We start from the raw sequence: 18,811 nt of genomic DNA, 5'->3' as shown, positions 1-18,811 counted from the left end.
CACAGACATGAAGGACAGTGGTGAAAGAACTCAGGTCCTTCAGTCAGTAAAGGCACCAAAACAATATAAACACACTCTAAAATCTACTGTAAATTACAAGTAAAAGTCCTGCATTTAAAATGCTACTTGCAGAATAAAACTATACTGAAAGCATCAAAAGTAAAAGTACTCTTTATACTTACAAATGGCCCCTCTGACTGATAATACTGATGTATGAATGTGTACGTACTGTTTTACTCTTTTAGCTGGTTGAAGTGGAACTAGTTTCAACTTCTTCTGGTCCCCCTCCAAAGGGTCACAAGATAAATCTTAAGGGTCATGAGACGATTAATGGAGTAGAAAAGAAGGGGAACGTTCTGCTACACAATACTATTTTCACTTTGTGGGCTCTGTAATTTTTGCTTTTTTGTGAAATACTGCATACTTCTACCTCTTGGATTGAAAGTTTAGAGGGAAATTTCTCTGTCAAACTCACTAACAACTAAAACATCTGGTATTTTGTAAGATGGAAGGACTGGGAATCACTGTTTTTAATCTTTAACAATGAATTTTGATGTAAAACGATCATCTGTAAACAGGCCAGGGGAGTGACAGAGTACATGTAAAAGGATTACATAATTTGAAGACAAAAGGGTAACTGTATTCCATTAGAGTTATAGAAAAAGACAATAAGATTACAGTTACGCTCAGTAAAAAAATGGGGATTATTTAGCAGGATGACAATTTTATACTACCATGCCCACTGTGCACACATTACAATACTTCAGGGACTCACAACGCCGACCCGGTCGTAGCGAAAACAGTTAATCTTACAGTGGCCTCTGGTGAAAAAGGCCTCACTGGGTAGAAAGTTCACAATTATTTGTCTTTAAATCAGAAAAGAGGAACAACGTCGCAGTGCAAATTCTTCCTCCAAGAACTGGACATCTAAACATTTAAGGGTAAGACCAGCCTTTAACGTTAGTAACACATAAATTCAGTTATCTGGCAAACCTGTCAATACTACTGCTACTATTACTTCATACTCATTGCAGTTTACTTTAAGTTTGAGTATATAAATAGCATACTTAACCATGTGCATTAAAATTTCCACAATTAAGGCCATAAATCTAAACATGCATTTGCACTTAAAGGAATGATAATATAGAGAAACAATTAATAAACATACAGCAAACACAATACACAACATAATTGGTATTGAGGTAATCCAAAAAAAAGTAATCAAGTTCCACCACTGTTTTATTCTGATACTTGGATTAGGTAACTGGATACATTTTTAACAGGTAATCAGTAATAGTACTGGAATTCCTCTTTAAAGTGCCTAATAATTCCCACTGTGAAATGTCTTGGATTTAAAAAGTTTCATGGAGTAGATGTATAAAGAGGCAGGGAATTAAAATACTCAAGCAAAAGTAAAAGTACCCCACAACTGGACTGAATTGTAATTCTTCCAGCAGTAGATACAACCACCAGCTGTGGCCCTCTGGGTAACCAGCAAAGGACTGCTGGCTTTTCGAAAGTAGAGTACTGTATAATGATGAGCTGCTGACTCACTCTGAAGGAGCTCTGTGCAGAAATGATGACAAAAATGTGCCAGTAGAAAACCACTAAACATAATGTGGAGCAGCCAGTGTTGGACTGTGCCAACAGTTCAGCCTGATTTCTGAAATGTCGCACGTGTCGACAGCGACCTCTGCTGGCAGCTTCTTTTACATACAGTTGGTTTGATTTTTTTCTTCTGTATTTGAACAGGTGTAACAAAGAATTAATGTCCTCTCAAATGAAAGATGAGGACAAAACCTTTAGACAAAAACAGGCGTATTGTAACCCAATGAGCTTCTAGTCAGATATGAGAAACCTGATATACTGTATGATCTCTATTTATTATTGTTTACTGTTGTTGGTTAGCAACATTTCCAGTATCTATATAAAAAAAACAAAAACCACATCCGTCAGTGTGGGTGTGGCAGTCACTGAACGAAAGACAACACTTGTTTGTTCATAGACGTCACTGATTTTGGGTGTGTTGAACTGTCACATGCAGAGAGTAACACAACAAGTTCAGTTTCGTTTTCCTCTCCACACCTACAAATGTAGGCCAGTTTGAGCAGATCATATCATGAATACAGTGTCCTGAATGTAATGTGAAATGTATTATGGTTTTCTTACTGTGGAAAAAAAGACTTACTTTCCTGCTTTGAGTGACAGAAGTAGGTGCTGATTTCCTCCATGTGTGATTGCATTCTGGCAGAGAAAACAAACTCAGCAATTCTTAATTCTTCTTCTTCAAACATTAAACTGCTGCACATGTTAGACACCCAGGCTTTCAAAGTAACAAATATTAAGATAAATTATTTTCTTGCAATTTGAAAGAAAGGCACTAGTTTGTAATTAGTCTGGCTGTGTCCCAGCAAGTTTTTGCATTTCCGCTTCAGTCTAAAGACCTGTGAAGATCAGGCAAATCAGTCTGCTGACCTACAACGACACAGTGGCTGTTTTACACATCAGCTTTGCATGGAAAATAATGTCGTCATTGGTTCATCTGTCGCATGCTTCCTTCTGTAAATCCATGTTGAGCAAAAAACAAACTGCACTGCGCTGTACACATAACCCCCAGAGTTTTTGTACTTTTTGAAAAATATTACACCGCCCTGAGCAGGGACTTGGAAAACACAAAAGTCAGAGCGGTCGGCCTCAAACTGTAAGCATCGTTCGGGTTTTACTGTCCATGAAATCACCACACATCATTTTAGTTTCTTTTATCCCCAGTAATAAAACAGATGATGAAAAGTTGGAAAAGGAATAAACACATGCAGACTTTGGTTTGCTTCATCCACAAAATTTTATTTATAAAGCACATATAAAATAAATTTGACAAAGGCTTACCTGTGATAATGCATTTATAAACAGCAGAGGTGCAATGAAATGATTGATTTGAATGTCACGAGTTAGTCTCAAGTCTTACACTTGAGTCCTAAACAAGTCATAATGCGCTCTCCATTTTGAAGCGCTACTGCACACTTCAGTCTGTTTTTTTTTTTAGCTGTAAACTAAATTATTTTAACGCACAGTGATAAAATGGAACAATAAACGTGTTAATGTTAACATCTGTTAACAAATTTTAAAAAAGTTAGATTTCATCGAGCCTCGACTCACCATCTGTGCGACTTGAAATATCGAAGAAAGTTGGAAGTTGTTGCGTCTCCGTCTGTCATTTTTGTTTCTCGCGATTTTTGCATTTTGTAGATTTTTATCCACCTGGAGCTCAGTAACGCAACATTCGCTTTTCCTGGTTCTCCCCTGCGACTTGATTGAACGCTGTTGGATTTTTGTTCAAATAAAGTTGATTTCAGTCACATACTTTTTAGTCTTTTGGGCTCGGCGAAGGTATCAAGTATTTTAATGTCACGAGTCATCAGTGTTGAGTTCCAAGTCAAGTTGCAAGTTTTCTTTATTTATTTTTTATTTTTTATTATTATTTACACAGTCTAAACGTCATCAAATTTGTGACTTACATCAAGTCCAAGTCACATGACACCTCAGTGCTTCCAGAAATTATACAACTACTTTTTTTAAGTATTTAAGTATAAAAATAAATGTATGGAGACATGGCTTTCATCTGATAACTGCAGAGTCTGGAGTCTCTTTTAAAAATGTGGTTAAAGTCATTTTCAAAACCACTGAGCGTTGTGCTGGAGAAATATTTACCCAGACAGTTTGAGGTAGACTTGTTGGTGGTGCACATGATCAGGATCCTCTCTTGGTTTCATTTGTACTGGATCAGGTACTCTGGATATATTTGATTCGGATCAAAAATGACAAAAAGATTGGGGTGCTTGATATCATCCACACAGCTGTCATGAGTGTTTTCCAGACATCCATGATCAGGTTTTTGGAAATGTTTATCTCCAACTTTTGATTTTCCGACCATCACCCGTGCTAGAAATATTATTCTGGTTTTTTCGCCGTATCCACCTCGTGTTTGCCCGCCATACAGAGACAACGGCTCCGGGCTGCTGCTGCTGTATCTGTCTGCATATGCGGCGTGTTTTGCAAAATATATTCCTAAAACAAACACAAAGAAACTCAGGTCAACGGGTGAACAGTTGGACCAACATTACAAGTATTTAATTGTGGTTACACAGACACGTACACTCGTTTAACTTACCTTTGCCCCATACGTGGCCACGTTGTCCAGCTAACCGTAAGTCAAAGTTATACTTGCAGATGTTGTCCACATTTTGGACGTCCGTCCCATGGAAGAGTCTTTTCTCCTCAATGTGCTTGACTCCTTGAATCCTCATTAACTGTTTCTTCTTCCTGTGGCACAAAGAGAAGGACCGGTTGACCACAAAGACGGGGAACAGAAAAAGGAAAAGGAGGAAACTCAAAGACCCGCCTACCTGCAAAAGATGTCCCATAGGTCCAAATTCTGAATCCTGCTGATTGATATGATGGATTTGTCCAGCAGCCCATCCTCCTTCACATAACTTGCTACACACTTATACTCAGGTGTGAGTTCACTCAGAGGGATTAACTGTAAAACATATCAAAAGTACACCTTTTTAATGAACGCTTCAGTTGAGACAAATGAAAGAGGCATGCACATGACTGTCATTACACTGTCATAGCCATGTCATGAACAGTAAGGAGTCTTAATGACTGTCATTTGTTAAACTGTCATTTTTAATGTAAAGTTGACATCGTCTTCAGATGTCTTTGAGTTTACGACTTGACATTAACAAACTTGAATAAACCATTTATGTTGAAAGATGTCAGATTATTTAAAATATTGAAAAGTTCTATTGTTTTATATTTTTGTACAAAGTGTTAATATTTGCTTTCTGTTGTACTAAAAGAACAAGGACATATGACATTATGGCTAACTGGACAGTCGCAACGACTGGGGCTACTAGCTGGCTAATTACACAGCTCATGCTTGGGTTTGTTATCAAGAATTATTATTATTATTATTATTATTATTATTATTATTATTATTATTATTATTATTATTATTATTATTATTAACAAGAGTTATTATTTGTTACACAAGTTACTGCAGCTACTAACTACTACTGGACTAATTTTAAATTGTACAAATGTGAAATAAAGTCTGTTTCTAGCTTGATAATTGCTTAATAAATATATATATATATATATATATATATATATATATATATATACATATATATATATATATATATATATATATATACATATATATATATATATATATATATATACATATATATATATATATATATATATATATATATATATATATATATATATATATATATACATATATATATATATATATATATATATATATATATATATATATATATATATATACATATATAATTTTTTTTTTTTTTTTAACTCTGCTGTGGTTCTAACTGGGTTTGTGTCAAGCATTAATGAAGCCTGTTATTTTAAACATAAAACCTCAATATCCATAAACCACTCACATTGCAGATTTAATACCTCGGTCACAATTTGCATTGCTAAATAATTTCCGATACATGTCTGTCTTGGTTACCTGATATGGACAAGTTGGGTCAATGTTTTCCCAGAAGACAGGAGCAGCAGTAAAGCAGGAACAGCTGTGAGAGAGGAAGTTAACCAGAGTTAACTTTCATTCTGCTCAGTTTCACTTTCATTTCACATGAAACCTGACTGACTTATGTTCGATTCGCTGTAAGTGTAATATTTGTGATATTTATATATTTTGAGCTGGATTTCACCTTCTGTCAATGTTGCAGCCCCGGCGGACTCTCCTCTTCCTCCCCATGTTGAGGTCAGTCTGTAACATTTCTGTTTGAGAACACAGATGTCAGGAAGTTCTTTACAGGTAAAATGAATGAGGACATAATCTGATGTGTGTCTGTATGTATATAGTCAGATACCTGAGAAGTCAATCTTGCTGCGAAAGTTGGATGAGGACATGCTTAAAACGCCTTTTGAGTCTCTTAAGTAATACCTTTCAATATCATGACTGCTGAGGGGGTTATCGGGGTCTTCCTGCAGGATGCACAGAAAGATAATCAGCTTTATGTGCATTTTTATAAGGTAATAGCTTGAATTTGAAATAAGGAAAAATGGTTAAATACCTCAAATCTGTGCCACTGTCCACAGTCTGCCAGGTAATACCAACACCATGGAGTGTCCAATGTGTCCATGTCCTTCACTTCCTGATCTCGTGACATTGTCCTGATGGATGATAGTTAAACAGACTGAAGTACAACAGAAGATCTGACTTGATCAGATAGATGTTGACTTGTGATGCCTCTGACGTTTATGAGTCAGGTGTTATTATAGCCACACCCCTAAAGGAGGCCGGCTCTCACTCAGAGACTATGATGACTGATACCAAACTTTTTTTTTTTTCATTCGATACCTTTTGTTTACAGTATCTGAATATAAACAAATGAAATTCAACAGAAACTGATACTGATCATTTCTTACATGTTAGTCAGCTGGGTTAAACCTGCTGTCAGTTCCAGAGTTCAGGTTAAAGGGTCAGAGAGATGTCTGCCTTCTCTCTGATAAAATAGGATGAACTGAATTTTCAGGAATTTACAAAAATCGTGACCTGGTTACTCTACCACAGCTACTTTTCTTTCAGGTTTTGTGGTTATTTTGAGTGACTGGGTCACACTGGTTTTGAATTTTTCAAACCCATTTTTTTTTTACACTGAGCACCACAAATCGAGCGCCATTTAGTTCCATTATACTGGACATCTCTACACCAGATGGCTCCAAAAATCACTGAAAAATTCTGGATGGATAAAGAACACTACAGACCAGAGGGAAAATTTCGGGTGAACTGTCCCTTTAAAGTCAAAGAGTGCTCTACTGGCTCCTGAGCTCTGGAACAGACAAACTTCCAGTTTGTACTTGATCTGACAAGACGGTTTCTGCTTTTAAATCCTGTCTTCAAGTGAAAACATATCACTGAAGTCAACTTGTATTACAGCAGTGGTTAGTTTGAGAATCTAAGGTGTGTGTGTGTATATACATAAATACAGCTCTGGTATGCAACTACCTGACTTTAAATTTATTTTTGTGATATTTATATATTTTGAGCTGGACTTCACCTTCTGTCATTGTTGCAGCCCCGGCGGACTCTCCTGTTCCTCCCTGTGTTGAGGTCAGTCTGAAACATTTCTGTTAGAGAACACAGAGGTCAGGAAGTTCTTTACAGGTAAAATGAATGAGGACATAACCTGATGTGTGTCTGTATGTATATAGTCAGATACCTGAGAAGTCAATCTTGCTGCGAAAGTTGGATGAGGACATGCTTAAAACGCCTTTTGTGTCTCTTAAGTAATACCTTTCAATATCATGACTGCTGAGGGGGTTATCGGGGTCTTCCTGCAGGATGCACAGAAAGATAATCAGCTTTATGTGCATTTTTATAAGGTAATAGCTTGAATTTGAAATAAGGAAAAATGGTTAAATGGTTAAATACCTCAAATCTGTGCCACTGTCCACAGTCTGCCAGGTAATACCAACACCATGGAGTGTCCAATGTGTCCATGTCTTTCACTTCCTGATCTCGTGACATTGTCCTGATGGATGATAGTTAAATAGACTTAAGTACAACAGAAGATCTGACTTGATCAGATAGATGTTGACTTGTGATGCCTCTGACTTTTATGAGTCAGGTGTTATTATAGCCACACCCCTAAAGGAGGCCGGCTCTCACTCAGAAACTATGATGACTCATACCAAACTTTTTTTTTTTCATTCGATACCTTTTGTTTACAGTATCTGAATATAAACAAATGAAATTCAACAGAAACTGATACTGATCATTTCTTACATGTTAGTCAGCTGGGTTAAACCTGCTGTCAGTTCCAGAGTTCAGGTTAAAGGGACAGAGAGATGTCTGCCTTCTCTCTGATAAAATAGGATGAACTGAATTTTCAGGAATTTACAAAAATCGTGACCTGGTTACTCTACCACAGCTACTTTTCTTTCAAGTTGTGTGGTTATTTTGATTGACTGGGTCATGATTTCTGGAAGGAGACACTGGTTTTGAATTTTTCAAACCCATTTTTTTTTTACACTGAGCACCACAAATCGAGCGCCATTTAGTTCCATTATACTGGACATCTCTACACCAGATGGCTCCAAAAATCACCGAAAAAATTCTAGATGGATAAAGAACACTACAGACCAGAGGGAAAATTTCGGGTGAACTGTCCCTTTAAAGTCAAAGAGTGCTCTACTGGCTCCTGAGCTCTGGAACAGACAAACTTCCAGTTTGTACTTGATCTGACAAGACGGTTTCTGCTTTTAAATCCTGTCTTCAAGTGAAAACATATCACTGAAGTCAACTTGTATTACAGCAGTGGTTAGTTTGAGAATCTAAGGTGTGTGTGTGTGTATATACATAAATACAGCTCTGGTATGCAACTACCTGACTTTAAATTTATTTTTGTGATATTTATATATTTTGAGCTGGACTTCACCTTCTGTCATTGTTGCAGCCCCGGCGGACTCTCCTGTTCCTCCCTGTGTTGAGGTCAGTCTGAAACATTTCTGTTAGAGAACACAGAGGTCAGGAAGTTCTTTACAGGTAAAATGAATGAGGACATAATCTGATGTGTGTCTGTATGTATATAGTCAGATACCTGAGAAGTCAATCTTGCTGTGAAAGTTGGATGAGGACATGCTTAAAACGCCTTTTGTGTCTCTTAAGTAATACCTTTCAATATCATGACTGCTGAGGGGGTTATCGGGGTCTTCCTGCAGGATGCACAGAAAGATAATCAGCTTTATGTGCATTTTTATAAGGTAATAGCTTGAATTTGAAATAAGGAAAAATGGTTAAATACCTCAAATCTGTGCCACCGTCCACAGTCTGCCAGGTAATACCAACACCATGGAGTGTCCAATGTGTCCATGTCCTTCACTTCCTGATCTCGTGACATTGTCCTGATGGATAATAGTTAAACAGACTGAAGTACAACAGAAGATCTGACTTGATCAGATAGATGTTGACTTGTGATGCCTCTGACGTTTATGAGTCAGGTGTTATTATAGCCACACCCCTAAAGGAGGCCGGCTCTCACTCAGAAACTATGATGACTGATACCAATTTTTTTTTTTCATTCGATACCTGTTGTTTACAGTATCTGAATATAAAGAAATGAAATTCAACAGAAACTGATACTGATCATTTCTTACATGTTAGTCAGCTGTCCCTTTAAAGTCAAAGAGTGCTCTACTGGCTCCTGAGCTCTGGCACAGACTAACTTCCAGTTTGTACTTGATCTGACAAGACTGTTTCTGCTTTTAAATCCTGTCTTCAAGTGAAAACATATCACTGAAGTCAACTTGCATTACAGCAGTGGTTAGTTTGAGAATCTAAGGTGTGTGTATATACATAAATACAGCTCTGGTATGCAACTACCTGACTTTAAATTTATTTTATAAACACCTGTTCTACTTTTTAGGATGATTAATTTCAATTTTTTTTGTCTATATGATCTTTTAATTGTGTGGTCTTTCGCATGCTTGCGTTTTTCTTTTATATTTGCGATTGTTGTTTTATTGTCTATGGGAGGCTCTTGTGCTACTAGCTTAAAAAGTGCTGTACAAATAAATTATTATTAATTATTATTAAATGCCTGTGTGGGGGGAAAAAAATCATTACACTTGAAGGAAAATCACATGACACAAACCGGCCATTAATAACAAATTTATTACAAAAGCAAATATGGGTACAATTAAATAATAAAAAATGTTATGCTAATAAGTGTAAAAATAGTCCAGTATTTTACAGAAAATACTGTGATTAAAGAATACTAAAATAAATAAATATAACATATGAATAAAATAAACTCTTCCTGTATTTGCTACGTTTCCTTCCTGCCCAAGTGTGAGACACGGTCATGTGACACGGTGCAGCTAAACATATGAGGGTTGTTTATTGGCACAAACATTTTACAAAAGTATTGAAAATGTGGTGCAGCTGCCAATGTTTTGTATTTCTATAATTATTTATGTTTTTTTTTCTTTTTAAGGAATGTGTACCAAATGAGCAGCTGGTGAGAACTGATCCACCTGTTCCTATGAGGAACATAAGTGGAAAAGCAGGTGACGTCTCAGCAGTCTTCTTCTTTTAAATATGCTCTAAACCAGATACTTTAACACACTTATGTTTAAAAGTTTATTAGTTTGTAACATGTGCAAATTACTGACACACACACATAAAGCTTCATACACCCATACACCCACACGCAGCTGCTGAAGTTCAATTCTTGTACTGTTGCGCCACCTTGTGGTGAAGTGAGAACTCTGCTTTTGTTCTCCTTTTGCTCGAACACACAAACAACAGTCATACAATGAATTAAACACACACAGCAAAGCAATATTACATTGTGTGGTTAATTTTCATTACAGTACTATACATCTGCTGGCTACATTTGTTTTTTTTGTTTTTTTTTTGATAAATTTACACCAGGTGCAAAGATAACCTGCTTATTTTTCTAAATAAATCTGTTAGCAGGTGGTGATGTTACACTTGGAATGATTTTAACAAGGGATGCACGATAAATATCAGGATCAATAAATTATTGGCCGATGAGGGGGACTTTACATCGCTTATTATTGGCTATAATAATATCAGATTTTACATATGTGAGTATATGTGTGATGTATTTACTAGAAGAAATAAATGAACGTTTGAGGAGAACCGTTCTTTGTTTTTGTCGCTATAGTGATTTCAGTCAGTCTGTTAGATTTGGTTCGGTCAGAGCTGTGGAATATTACAACAAAAAGTTGGTACGTTGCATAAAACAATACAATACAAAGACAAGATATTTAATGTTCAAACTGATAAACTCTTTGTAAATATACACTAACTCTGAATTTGATGTCTGCAACATGTCTCAATAAAGTTGTGACAGGAACAACAGACTGGGAAAGTTGTGGAAGTCTCAAAAACACCTGTTTGGAACATCTGACAGGTAAAAAGGTTAACTGGTACTGGTGACTGGGTATAAAAGGGGTTGTTCACAAGCGTGGACGGGGTGAGGGTCATCACTTTGTGAAAAACTGTGCAGGCAAACAGTCCAACACAAAAATTTGAGTGATTTCACCATCTACAATCCCTGAATGATTGAATAGAGGAAAGCCATTAATCAATAACATCCAGAAACCCTGCTGACTTCTCTGAGCCTGGAGCTCATCTGACATGGACTGACGCAAAGTGGAAAAGTGCGCCGCGGTCTGACGAGTCCACGTTTCAGGCAGTTTTCAGAAATCGTGGGCCTCGGTTCCCAAACACTTACTGAGTGTCGTTAAAAGAAAAGGTGATGTATCAGAGTGAGAGACGTGTCCCCGTAACAACTTTTTTGGAGCGTGTTGCAGGCATCAAACTCAGAATCAGTGTATATTTTAAAAAAAAGTTTATCAGTTTGAATATTAAATATCTTATCTTTGCATTGTATTCAATTGAATATAGGTGGGAAAGGACTGTTTTTATTTATGTTACACATCAAATCTTTTTAATCAGGGTTGTAAATCATCCATCTTTGCTCACCACATCTCAACTTTTCTGACCGTCACGTGAGCATAAACAGGTTCTATGTCCTCCTTTTAAAATATGTGATAAATTATTGTGTATCTCATTGGCATTGGCTGAAAATTTAGATCGTGCATCCCTAATTTTAAGTCAAATGTGATGCTGGAACTTGCTCTGGTTTGGGTTGAACCACAAAATTTAAACTCCTGTTGTGTAGCTTTTGTTTTTTTTGTTTTTTTTTTAAGATTAGGATTAAGTCAATGATCATAAAAGATACACAGACACATATTGCTCAAGGACCACAGGTGAACACGACATCACATTTATGTCATTGTGACACAATTACAAAACCTTTCATGGAAAGGGGGGAAAGTGCACTGATGCATGGTTTAAAAAAAAGCAGAGGTAGAAGCGTTTTTTTAAAATAAAAACAAAAATAAATTCCATGCCTACTTAATACATTGTACTAGGTATACACAGATGTTCATGTCACTAACTGACAGATCACGGCGCTAAATGAGTGAGCAGGAAAATGTCGTGATTTTTGGTTTTCATCAGTTGAAATTATGTCGACATGACTTGTAAATAAGCTCATGCGTGGCACTGTGGATGTGAAGTAAGGGTGGACATCACCTATAACCTACAGGCTCTTTTTTTTTAAAACAGCTGTGTGCACAGATATCGAACAAGCAAGCACAGATTCTGCATTTAAAACAAAACTGCCACAAAGACTCGTCTTAAGTCCGTATTTTTTCTTTTTCTAACATCGCAGAAACATTCCAACCATAAAGGCCCGTCTTAGGAGTATACAAACTGTACACAAAGCCTTGACTGTCTTCTTGAGTCTCCAGATTCCCCCAAAGGCACTTTAGATGACTCACGCTCCAGTTAGGCACTGGATCTGACTGAAAGAAAACGCAAAAGGTCCTCTCAGCTTTTTCCATTTCTTCCTGTCATCTGATTCCAAAATATTTGAGATCCAGCCTCTGTAAAAAGAAAGGACTTGCTATGTTCTCGCTTCAGTAGAACTCGATCAGATACTCTGGATAAATCTGATTGCTGTCAAAAATGACGTAAATCTTTGGGTTGGCCATGTCGTCCACGCAACTGTCATAAAAGTTGGTGAAGCTGGCGTCCTTGGAGGGCGGCCTGCAGTACATGGGATGACCGACCGTGTATTCTCCCACCAGCACTCTGGCCAGGAACATGGTCTTATAAGGCGGCTCGCTAGCGAATATTGGCGGGGCGAGTCCGTGTCTCTGCAGGGTGGTGTTGTGCTTCCCTGTGGTGTGACAGAATTTACTCGAGTATTTGGCATCCCGGGCAAAGTAGCTCCCTGTGGTGAGGGGAAAAAATCGGAATGAAATGTTAAATTCAGACCACAAAACGTGCAGCAAATTGTTTCATGATGTTACACCACAACACAAAAGGGTCTACCTTTGCCATAGACATCGCCATGGCTCCCTGTCAGCCGCCAGTCAAAGTTAAATGTACATATAGCTTGTATGTTGCTGTGTCCTGTGCCATGAAACAGCATTCGCTCCTCAATATCCAATGTGCGCTTGACTTTTCGCAACTGTGTTTTCTTCCTTAGGGGAGAACCAAGGAATGACAACACAACACAGAGGACTGATCACTTTGTTACAAAGTGGATTTTCAAGCTACAGAAGGCTACAGGAGTCTGACCTAAACTACAGCATGACTGACTTTCAATGGAAACAGGCAAAATCAGTTAAATGCTTTAAATCAAGGGGAGAGAAAGCTCTCGACTGAGTTTTATTCTGCAAATTTACTCTGAATGGATAGTTCAGATTATACGAAGTGGGGTTGTATGAGGTACAACCTCTGGGACTCCCTCAGAACTTGGTATTTTTTTTTTTACATTTTGTGATCATCAGTTCAGAAAGATTCACTTGAAATCTGGCCTCAACTGCAACTAGACTTCCCTACAGATTTTCCCTATGGATGAGCTCGCTTCTATGTCCTGCAAAACCATGCCCATCCAGGTGACAGGCCAGCAAGGGACTCCCTAAAAACGTGGTCTACCACTGCCTTGTTCTGTTAGGTTAGTTAGCGTTATTGTAGGATTTTGGTGAATTGGAAGTATCCTTTAAATTCACCACACAGTAACACAAACAAACTAACAGATCGATGCAGCGGTAGACCAGCAACTCCTGTGCTCTGCAAGGTAAAATAACTGAATTCACCTGTAGAGTCTGGCTGGTTTGGAGAGCTTCAACCAGCATTTACGGAATCTAAGTACTTTATACAACCCCACTTCAAATAATTCAAACTATCCTTTTAAACTTGAGTGAATGTTCTCAGCTGAGTTTCAATCTGCTGATTTACTTTCACAGAAGAAAAACTTTGTCTGTGGAGGGAGCTGGGATCATTACATCGTATTGTATGCACTAAATAAAATGATAACACAATTACCAAAACCAACAGCAGAGTCCTGTGCTAAACACAAAAGAGCACCTTTGGCTCTGTGCAACAATACACCAAATGTCTACCTGCAGAAGAATTCCCATAAGTCCAGGTTCTGAATCCTCTGGATGGATTTGATTGGATGATCCATCGTCCTTTCATACAGTCTGGCGACTTCTTTGAACTCATAAGTGTCTCTTCCCAGCTGGATGAGCTGCAAAACCAAAATTACACATACAAACAAGGAAACTGAAAAAGAAGAACAAGTGTTTACATCATAATCCAACATTTTATTCTCTGCTTGGTGCCAGTTCTACTAAAGTTTATGGTAGACGCATGGAGAACCACGGTAAAACCCAACATATCTGCGCCATGTGACCTTTGATGAAGAAATACCTCTAACAAAATGAAAGAACACACTTCAGAGAAGGATTCTGATTGATTTTTCCAAATGTGTGCATTGATTTATTTGCTGTCAGTGTCCAAATAGCATGCTTGACACTGCATCTCCCATACGCCTCAACAGAACTGACACTAAAGTCTGCAGCATACAATGTTCTGTGGTGATGTAATGACCCTTCCTTCTGTTTTAGTTTCCTTGATATAAACAGGAAAAGTAATGGTGAGTCACAACTGTGTTAAGGTTTGGCTGGAAATTAAATAGAAATCATGGAAGGTCAGAAAACAGCTGCAGGGGGGCAGTGTTATTGTTATGTTATCAATAACAAAATCCTTTACAATAATGGCATCACGTTCCTACATTATATCTAAAAATATCAGTGATTGGTAGTTTTACTGTTGTTGATTTTGTTCATTTGTTATTTTAGTTTTTTTGTTGTTTTTTTCTCCTTTAGCCTTGAATTTTAAAATAGTTTAAAAATATGATGTAGTTTTTACTTGTGCAGACTTCTCCAGCAGCCCACACAGTTTCCAAATCTTATCTCTACAGCGTGTTTGAGGTGAGCTGTTGAAAATTTTAGTCTGTTGCTGAAATATCTGCAGGAACTATGTGACACCACTGAGTCAGCGAGGTCAACAAGATCCATGTGGAACATTCCCAGCGCCTTTTCAATATAAACTTTACAAGAATCTCACTCTTCTGGAGCAAAACTCGCCCTACCCAGTGCCAGCGATGTGTGTGTGTGTGTGTGTGTGTGTGTCACAGTAAAGTGTGTTGTTTTACTCACCTGATAGGGCTCGTCTGTATTGATTCTCTCCCAGTGACACGGAACAGGCAAGGCAAGATTATCACAAATAAACCTGTTGGAATCGGTGAAAGAGAGAGAAGAGGAACATCTGGACTGAATGCATTTGCATGTCAGCTCGGACTAGAATGCAATGCAGAAATCCTCTTGTCTCCTGCTCTTTGTGTTTTTCGAGGAACCAAAGTTCAGGGGTCAGCTGCAGGGCAGCTCCCAGTGGAGGAATTCAGGGTTTACATCAAGAATTCCTGTGGCTCCTGCTGCCTCTAAAATATCGTCTTTGTTAGACGAAGGGATAAGTTGAAGACATGTCACAGAATCTTACCTAAAGCCAGTTGCAGAGTGGAGGGAGCGTTTGATTGGCCGCTGCTTCCCTGTCGTCACATTTATCTGCCGCATTACTGGTGAGGAATTGAATAAAGATTAGATCCACAGGAACTTGTATTCATGGGCAGTTTCAGACACGGGATGGAAGGTAAATTTGTGAGACAGAGAGACATGAGTTTGTATGGCATACATACTGTCTTTTCATTTTGTTGTTCTTTACTGTATTTAGTCAACATTGTGTCAATTAATGTTTGCAGTGGTTGTCAATGTGTGGTTTATTGTTAGTCTTTAGGTGTGTATTAAAGTATTGTGTTTTATTTCTTAAAAACCTAACAAGGACAATAATAAATGAAAATTAGCTAGAAGGTTAGAAGTCCTTTATTTGTTGCATTTTTTATTTAAATGTAACAAAGCCTACATGTATTGTGTCTGTCAAATAAATAATGAAAAAAAAACGACTTTCCTTTCATAATTCAGAGGGCTGATTGTCTGTCTGATGATGAGGTCAATGCCATGTTAGTTTACCTGAGAAGTCCAGTCTGTAGGTGTACTTTGCTGTGTAGAACTCCATGACTCCTCGCTGGTTTCTGTTGTAGCACTGCTCGATCTGAGCACTTGTCACAGAGCAGGCTGCACTGGGGTCAATCTGACAGAGACATCAGGGAAGATAAATTAGGGTCCTGACGCTGGGCAATACGAGCAAAGTCAAATATCAAAATATTTTTGAAATATAAACAATTAAATTTCTGACATCATGCATCAGTAATGTGGGGATTAGAACTAAGTTGGTACTTTGCACACTTAGTCACTGAAATGAAGCCTTTAAAACCAGAAAAACACTTCTGCCATAATCACAATATCATGATATCCAAAATCTAAGACAATATATTGTCTCATATTACAATATTAATATATTATCCAGCCCTTGTTAATCTAATGGAAAGCTGAAAAGGACAAACAATGGAGAAATTAATTAGCAGATCCATTCATTATTGATTAATCTGTGATTTTTTTTTCTGCACTAAATGTTTGATCTGTACAGTATTCGAAAAAACAGTGAAAAAATGTCCAATGCAGTATCCCAGAACTAGCCCTGGGCAATAACACAATACTGACGTTGCATTTACAACAAAGTGAAAAGTGAAAAAGTAAGTTAAAAGTAGTGAACTGTCACATTTGTTTGGTATTTTTGGCCTGACAAATAACTTAAGTGATTAAGTTGCTCATTGACTGATTTGTCAATTGACAAATCACAGCAGCTCCACTCATTTTAACTTACATGTAGGGCTCAACAATGAGGATTGTCCACTTGCCTGGGGCAAGAAAAAATATTTTTTCATGCAAAAATGGCAGAAAATCTTGTTATTAACCTCACAAATACAGAGATTACATGCTTTTCTTTGTTTATTATCATATTAAACTAAATAACTTTGGATTTTATACTGACAAAACAAGACAATTTCGTGAACTTTGAGAAACTGGGATGGATATTTTTAATAATTTTCTGACATTTTCTAGACGTTCCAGCTAGGGCTGCACCCTAAAAAAAAGTCATATTGCAATTATTTTGACTAAAATTGTGATTGCGACATGATTAGAGGAAATGACTGCATTACAATTTCACATTCACTGAGAAAAAACTATTAAATTGTGATGATGTGATATTTAATGGGGTCTGTGCCAAACAAGCATGTTTTCTTTCATTTGGAGAACAAGGTTTTTAGGCCTGGTCATCAATGCAGCACTGCACTACCTCATTATAACGCTGTTTTCTCCAAAACATTTTTCTTTTTCAAAAAATTGCAATTAGGTTCTGGTTCTGCAATTTAGATATTGCACTTGGCTACACTGCGATTAATTGTGCAGCCCTTGTTCCAGATTAAGTGTAACAAATAACTAGTCTTATCAGAAAACTGCTAATAGATAAAACAAAACAATTTGTACAGGGGCAAATGAAAATTTACTTCTGGCAAGTATATTTCTAACCAATTTGTGAAGAAACAGCTTAACGCTGAACCTTGTAAAACTAGTTGATGAATGGAAATCAACAATCCAAAGGGATTTACAGTAATGTCTCTGATAATTTGCTATTTTTCTTACCAGTCAAAGACAACACTATGAAACTGTACTGACCTAATGGACCTCAACCAAAGAAGAAAAGCTTGTTTGAGATATTACCCTGAGTGCTGACATAAAAACCTGCAGACTTTTGACTATCAATGACACACAAGTAAAGACCCAGGTATCACAGAGGGAGGGGCAATAGGCGGGGTGTACGGTGTGAGGACTGTCGTGAAGTGTGTTGTGATGTGTAAAGTTGTCATGTGTCCTGTAAACTACCTCAAACATATGCCACACTCCACACTCAGCCAGGTAGAACCAGCACCAGTTGGGCTCTGAAGTGTCCATCTCCTCCATCTCAGTGGACTCCTCCTCTGACGATCTGATGGCTAACATAGCTAAATCTGAAATTAACAAGTGAAACACGATGCCAACACACTCAGGCACACAGCAACTACAATTAAACAAAGTGTGGAGGAGGGCTAAGGTGATGTTTTATTCGTGGCACAAACCTAACGTCAAGAAGATGTTTTTAAGCCATGGTCGTGAGGGCATTTCATCCTGTAAACAAGTTCAAAAAATACAGGAAGTTGCCATATCGAGCTGAAGCTAGCTTATCATTAGCGGCTGCCGCAGCCGACTTCTCTCGGGTCTGCGGGTGTCTTACCGGTTTACAGCCTGCCTCTAACCGTGTCCCTGTCCTTATCGGGACATAAATCGTTCATGCATTATCAGTAAATCACCACCAAAATCGCACACTCGGAATAAAACGCTACAAAACATCTTCGTCTTCCTATCTATGCGTTGTTTACTTTTATTTCCTGGTTCGTCACGCAGGGAACGTCAATGTGTCACGTGACGGAACTCCTCCCTGTCTGCGTGTTTGGAGCAGAAAGCCCCGAGTTTGTCCTGTCAGGTGAGCTAACATCCTCACCTATCAAGTGGTTTAATTAGATTTTTTGTAACATAAAAGACTGGTACACAAGCCTAATAAAATAAATATTATATCCATAAATACGAAACATTTGTATGGAAAGTTTTCAGCCAATGTGTGTGTGTGGGGAAAAGATCCAATAATGAGAAAGTCATTTTGATTTAAGTAAGTCACCATTAAGGTTTCTCATTATTTTGAGAGACTAAGTCTTTATATTGTGATAAGTACGTCACGTTCACGTACATTTTGAGATATATTAATAATTTTGAGGGTTTTTCATTGTTTTGAGATACTCACTCACTATTTTGAGATACTAAGGCC

At 37.6% G+C, this 18,811-nt stretch overlaps 2 protein-coding genes and 1 long non-coding RNA gene across 4 annotated transcripts; 1 reads left to right on the top strand and 2 right to left on the bottom strand.

The window, feature by feature from the left end:
• Positions 1–3,562: 3,562 nt before the first annotated feature.
• On the bottom strand, positions 3,563–9,016 carry LOC146306854 (protein mono-ADP-ribosyltransferase PARP11-like). Of its 2 annotated transcripts, none has more exons than XM_084711075.1 (7): positions 8,847–9,016; positions 8,643–8,757; positions 5,748–5,817; positions 5,543–5,606; positions 4,404–4,537; positions 4,169–4,320; positions 3,563–4,065 (listed from the first exon to the last, which is right to left on the bottom strand). In XM_084711075.1, the coding sequence occupies exons 1-7, from the start codon at positions 8,940–8,942 to the stop codon at positions 3,767–3,769; spliced, it is 930 nt and encodes a 309-aa protein (XP_084567201.1). In that variant the 5' UTR covers positions 8,943–9,016; the 3' UTR covers positions 3,563–3,766. The 2 variants fall into 2 exon arrangements, with proteins under 2 accessions (XP_084567201.1, XP_084567202.1); XM_084711076.1 differs by lacking the exon at positions 8,643–8,757 and adding an exon at positions 5,910–6,024.
• On the top strand, positions 8,491–10,586 carry LOC146306853 (uncharacterized). Its single transcript, XR_014768989.1, has 2 exons — positions 8,491–8,587; positions 10,038–10,586. It is a non-coding gene; the product is annotated as an uncharacterized LOC146306853 (long non-coding RNA).
• A 1,259-nt stretch (positions 10,587–11,845) lies between these two features.
• Positions 11,846–18,383, bottom strand: LOC146306852 (protein mono-ADP-ribosyltransferase PARP11-like). The gene is made up of 8 exons (XM_084711074.1): positions 18,069–18,383; positions 17,836–17,960; positions 16,021–16,141; positions 15,494–15,569; positions 15,154–15,226; positions 14,053–14,180; positions 12,977–13,128; positions 11,846–12,875 (listed from the first exon to the last, which is right to left on the bottom strand). Exons 1-8 carry the CDS (start codon positions 18,109–18,111, stop codon positions 12,559–12,561), a joined length of 1,035 nt encoding a protein of 344 aa, XP_084567200.1. The 5' UTR covers positions 18,112–18,383; the 3' UTR covers positions 11,846–12,558.
• Between the last annotated feature and the right edge of the window lie 428 nt (positions 18,384–18,811).

The sequence above is a fragment of the Lutjanus erythropterus genome, chromosome 22 (assembly GCF_056507025.1).
Source record: "Lutjanus erythropterus isolate fLutEry1 chromosome 22, fLutEry1.hap2, whole genome shotgun sequence".
Classification (NCBI taxonomy): domain Eukaryota; kingdom Metazoa; phylum Chordata; class Actinopteri; order Lutjaniformes; family Lutjanidae; genus Lutjanus; species Lutjanus erythropterus.
The sequence above is the reverse complement of the archived record's forward strand: the minus strand, read 5'-3'. Positions and strand labels throughout refer to the sequence as shown.